Source organism: Mandrillus leucophaeus, unplaced genomic scaffold, assembly GCF_000951045.1.
Source record: "Mandrillus leucophaeus isolate KB7577 unplaced genomic scaffold, Mleu.le_1.0 Scaffold820, whole genome shotgun sequence".
In the NCBI taxonomy this organism is placed as follows: Eukaryota; Metazoa; Chordata; class Mammalia; order Primates; family Cercopithecidae; genus Mandrillus; species Mandrillus leucophaeus.
Genome location: NW_012108920.1, coordinates 566,350 through 572,020, shown reverse-complemented (window position 1 = coordinate 572,020; position 5,671 = coordinate 566,350). Strand labels below are relative to the sequence as shown.

Below are 5,671 nucleotides of genomic sequence, written 5' to 3'. Positions count from 1 at the left end.
CAGCTGTTCCAGCCCACCATCGCCCTGCTCCGAGGGGGGCATGTGGTGGCCCCCGTCCTCAGCCAGTTCCTGCACAACGGCTTCCTGCGGCCTTCCTTGCAGGCGTCAACCCTGCGGTGAGCCCCACATGGTGGCCCTGGGCTCCTGGGTTCAAGGCTACATCCTGTCTGGGCCCAGTCCACACCCCAGCTCTGCCTCAGTCCCTCCTACACTGGAGGATTGACCCTTGGGGTGCTGGGGACCTTAAGGCCCAGACAGAGAGCACTTTCCTGTTTCAGTTTATGGTCTTCCGGTCCCCTGTGGCACAGCCTAACTCGGGTGAGGCTGGGGGGAGTTTGTCGCCCAAGTACTAGGACTCCACGGTGTGGATTTGGGCTCTGCCACCAGCCCTGGCCCCGGCCTCCTCCTCCCTCTCTCTGGCATGGCAGGAGGGCTTCAACTGCCATTGTCACCCGCCCCACCCAGCCCACTGGCAGCCCCTCCCAGGAGTGAGGAGATGACAGGCCCTAGGTGGACCCAGGCCCCACTGGGAAATCTGCCCTCCCTGGACCAGGGCCATGAGCGGGGTGGGTGGTGTCAGTCCCACCGCCTCCTAGGGAATCTGTCCCCCGGTGTCCACCCTAGCGCCTCGGGACCCTGGGTCAGGGCACCCTCACTGTAGGGTCCTGAGGACTCCACCCACGAGAGCCCCGAAAGAGTGTGGCTGCCTCTAGGACCTGCCCCCACCCTGAGGCTCCCCCCATCCCCCAGCCAGCTCTTCTTCAACGGGACAGAACCCCTGAGGCCTCAGGACCCACTCCCATGGCCTGCGCTGGCCACCACCCTGGAGACCGTGGCCACAGAGGGTGCGGAGGTCTTCTACACGGGGAGGCTGGGCCAGATGCTGGTGGAGGACATTGCCAAGGAAGGTCAGCCTCCTTGAGATCCCATGCCCGTCCCTGCTGGAGGAAGAGCCAAGTTCTGGGCACTGGGGGTTGAGGGCAGGCTCCTTCCCAGGCCCTGAGGGAGTGCTGGAGGTGCCTGGGACCCCGAGAGGTCGTGCACCTAGCTCTGCCAGCCCAAGGACCCCTGTGGTCCAGGACCTCAGAGAGCAGAGCCTGCGGGTTAGAGCCAGCAGAGGGGCGTTACTGATGGTCACAACAGGCCTGGGTAGCTGAGCTGACCGTTCTCACAGGCTCTCAAAGGCCAGCTCCCTCTCCCATCTTCCCCTTCACCTCCCCAGCCTCCCTGCCTCTGGTCTCTGTCCACCCCTCCATGCTTGACCCCAAGGGGCCGGTCCTGAGGCCACCGCCTACAGACCAACCATCACCCTCTGTGTCCACAAGGCTAGAGCACAAGTGGGATCCCATTGTGTGACCTGACACCAGTGGCTATTCCTCCCTGCCTCAGTTTCCCCATCTGTTCATGGAGCCCTCTCCGTCTCACCCCAGGGAGCCAGCTGACGCTGCAGGACCTGGCCAAGTTCCAGCCCGAGGTAGTGGACGCCCTGGAGGTGCCCCTGGGGGACTATACCCTGTACTCACCACCGCCACCTGCAGGGGGTGCCATTCTCAGCTTCATCCTCAATGTGCTAAGAGGTAAAGCCCCTGCCCAGAGCTCTGGCCCTCCACACCCGGGAACTCAGACTCCAAGCCCAGCCAAGGCCCAGCTCAGCCTCCTCCTCCATAAACCGGGTTCACAGATGCACAATGTGAAGACCGAGCTGTGTAAACCAGTCATGATGGTGGGTTTTAGAGCTGACCTCCAGCTCCACCCATACGTGAGGCTTTGCTGAAGGGTGTGACATCGTTTGTCCAGAGTCCTCCTCCCACTAGGTGACCCGTCCCAGACTCAGAAGCAGGTGGGCTGTGTGGGTGGTGGGCTGCCCATCACGGACATGCACCTGGGGGAGCGAAACCAGCCCAGCCCAAGGCAGCCTGCAGGGGGTTCTGGCAGTGCCAAGGCCTGGGGCTGTCTGCGCTGGCTTAATATTAGTGTCCTGTGTCTGCCATTACAAATCACCACAAGCTTGGTGGCTTAAAATAACAGCAATGTGTCCTCTCACAGTTCTGGAAGCCAGAAGCCCGATATCTAGGTGTCCACAGGGCTGCATTCCCTTGGGGGCTCCAGGGGAGAGTCTGTTCTTTGCCTTGTTGACCTAAATAAAAAACAGAACAAGGCTGTTGTTTCTTTGAACAACATTCAGAGAAAATGATGTTTATTCCAGAGTAGGCATCGCGGTGGGAATACCCACGCTACGGTAAACTGTGTGTGTGTCCAGGGAGGTGAAGGAAGACAAAGGTTCTCAAAAAGAAAATGAGGAAGAGTATATAATTTTTTTGCTTATAATCAATGATAATTTATTGTATATTTTATTTTTTTCATTGCATTGTTATTATTATTGAGATGGTGTCTTGCTCTGTCACTTAGGCTAGAGCACAGTGGCACAATCTCGGTTCACTGCAAGCTCTACTTCCTGGGTTCAAGCAGTTCTCCTGACTCAGCCTCCCAAGTAGCTGGGATTACAGGCATGGGCCACCACATGCCGCTGATTTTTATCTTTTTTTTTTTCCTTTTTTTGAGACAGAGTCTTGATCTGTCACCCAGAAAGAGTGCAATGGCATGATCTCAGCTCATTGCAACCTCTGCCTCTCAGGTACAAGCGATTCTCCTGCCTCAGTCTCCCAAGTAGCTGGGATTACAGGTGCCTGCCATCATACCTGGTTAATTTTTGTATTTTTGGTAGAGATAAGTTTGCCATGTTGATCAGGCTGGTCTTGAACTCCTGATGTCAGGTGATCTGCCCACCTCGGCCTCCCAAAGTGCTAGGATTACAGGCTTGAGCCACCATGCCCAGATGATTTTTTTCTTTTTAGTAGAGACGGGGTTTCACCATGTTGGCCTGGCTGGTCTTGAACTCTTGACTTTAACTGACCCACTTGCCTTAGCCTCCCAAAGTGCTGGGATTTCAGACGTGAGCCACCTCTGCCTGGCTATTTTATTTTTATTTCATTAGTTTTGGGGGAACACGTGGTGTTCGGCTGCATGGAAAAGTTATTTAGTGGATGACTTCTTTTTTTGAGATGGAATCTCACTTTGTGGCCCAGGCTGGACAGCAGTGGCATGATCTTAGCTCACTGCAACCTCTGCCCCCCAGATTCAAGCAATTCTCCAGTCTCAGCCTTTTTTAGTAGAAATGGGGTTTCACCATGTTGGCCAGGCTTGTCTCGAACTCCTGACTTCAAGTGATCTGCCTGCCTCAGCCTCCCAAAGTGCTGGGATTACAGGCATGAGCCACTGCACCTGTCCTTTAGTGGTGATTTCTGAGACTTTGGTGCACCCATTACCCAAGCAGTACACACTGTACCTAGTGTGTAGTCTTTTATCCCTCATCTGCCTCCCACCCTTCCCCTTGAGTTTCCACGGTCCATTATAGCATTATCCCCCCGAGACAGAGTCTCGCTCTGTCACCAAAGCTGGGGTGCAATGGTGCATCTCGGTTCACTACAACCTCCGCCACCTGAATTCAAGCGATTTTCCTGCCTCAGCCTCCCAAGTAGCGCCTGCCACCACATCTATTTTTTTTTTTTTTGTATTATTAGTAAAGATGGGGTTTCACCATGTTGGCCAGGCTGGTCTTGAACTCCTGACCTCAGGTGATCCGCCTGCCTTGTCCTCCCAAAGTGCTGGGATTATAGGTGTGAGCCACCATGCTGGGCCCCATTATATCATTCCGTTTTTTTGGAGATGGAGTTTCACTCTTGTCACCCAGGCTGGAGTGCAACGGTGAGCTCTCAGCTCACTGCAACCTCCACCTCCCGGTTCAAGCGATTCTCCTGCCTCAGCATCCCTAGTAGCTAGGACTACCCGTGTGTGCCACCATGCCCAGCTAATTTTTATATTATTAGTAGAGACAGGGTTTCATCATGTTAGCCAGACTGGTCTCGAACTCCAGAACTCAGGTGATTCACCCACCTTGGCCTCCCAAAGTGCTAGGATTATAGGCATAAACTACTGCGCCTGGCCCAGTATATTGTTTTTACTCCTTTGCGTCCTCATAGCTTAGCTTTGGTATATAAAGCTAAGCTTAGCTTTGCGTCCTCATAGCTTAGCTTTGGTATATAACTGTTTTGGGCTTGGCTTGGTAGCTCATGCCTGTAATCCCAGTGCTTTGGGAGGCCAAGGCGGGCAGATCACAAGGTCAGGAGATTGAGACCATCCTGGCTAGCACAGTGAAACCCTGTCTCTACTAAAAATACAAAAAATTCGCCAGGCATGGTGGTGGGCGCCTGTAGTACCAGCTGCTTGGGAGGCTGAGGCAGGAGAATGGTGTGAACCCAGGAGATGGAGCTTGCAGTGAGCCGAGATCATGCCACTGCTCTCCAGCCTGGGGGACAGAGTGAGATCCATCTCAAACAAACAAAGAAACAAAGAAAAAAACCACTTTGAAATGATCATCTTTGGTTACTGGGATGCATGGAAAAGTGATAAAGGTGGCACTAGTCTGAGGCTGGACAGGCCACTCCTGGGCAGATGTCTTTGCAGAAGTATTTTTTGTGTAAGGTTGTGATGGCCTTTGTGTAAGGTTGTGAGTTGTTTATTTTTTGAGGCAGGGTCTTGCTCTGTCACCTGGGCTGGAGTGCAGTGGCACTGTCAAGGCTCCCTGCAGCCTCAACCTCACCTCAATCCTGTCACCTCAGCCTTCCAAAGTGCTGGGATTACAGGTGTGAACCACTACATGTGGCTGCAGCTCTATTTTGACAATTTTCACCACCTCTTACCACTTCCAGTGGCTGCCAGCGTTCCTTGGCTTGTGGCTGCCTCACTCCAGTCTCTGTCTCCATGGTCACACTGGTTTCTCCTCTGCTCTGTGTGTCCTCTCCTCTGTGTGTCTGTCTTACAAGTACACTGTGATCACATTCAGGGCACATCTAGATAACCCAGGATCATCTCCTCCTCTCAAAATGTTTTACATACTTTAGGCTGGGTGCCGTGGCTCATGCCTGTAATCCCAGCACTTTGGGAGGCTAAGGCGGGTGGATCACTTGAGGTCAGGAGTTGGAGACCAGCCTGGCTAACACAGTGAAGCCCCATCTCTACTAAAAATACAAAAATTAGCCAGGCATGGTGGTGTGCGCCTGCAGTCCTAGCTACTCAGAAGGCTGAGGCGAAAGAATCACTTGAACCCAGGAGGTGGAGATTGCAGTAAGCTGAGATCGCGCCACACACTCCAGCCTGGGCGACAGAGGAAGACTCCTCCAAAAAACACAAAAAAGGCGGGGCATGATGGCTCATGCCTGTAATCCCAGCACTTTGGGAGGCCAAGGCAGACAGATCACTTGAGGCCAGGAGTTTGAGACCAGCCTGAACAACATGGCGAAACCCTGTTTCTACTAAAAATACAAAAAAAGAAAAAATTAGCTGGGCGTGGTGGCGAACGCACGTAGTATCAGCTACTCAGGAGACTGAGGCACAAGAATCCCCTGAACCTGGGAGATGGAGGTTGCAGTGAGCTGAGACTGCACCATTGCACTCCAGCCTGGGCGACAGAGTGAGACTCTGTCTCAAAAAAAATCGTTAACATACTTTTCCACTTAAGGTATTAGTCACTCTTGTGCTGTGTAAGTGGTATCCACAGGTTTTGGGAATTAGGATGTGGGTGGAGCTCTCTGGGGAGGGGGGCAACATTCAA

The 5,671-nt window shown here is 53.5% G+C and overlaps 1 protein-coding gene across 1 annotated transcript in view; it reads left to right on the top strand.

Annotated features, from left to right (window-relative positions):
• The window catches only part of GGT5 (gamma-glutamyltransferase 5), a 41,464-nt gene that overhangs the window by 27,285 nt on the left and 8,508 nt on the right, over positions 1-5,671 (top strand). Inside the window, 3 exon segments of the mRNA XM_011967996.1 lie at positions 1-116; positions 751-908; positions 1,431-1,577. Coding sequence (XP_011823386.1) covers positions 1-116; positions 751-908; positions 1,431-1,577 — 421 coding nt within the window.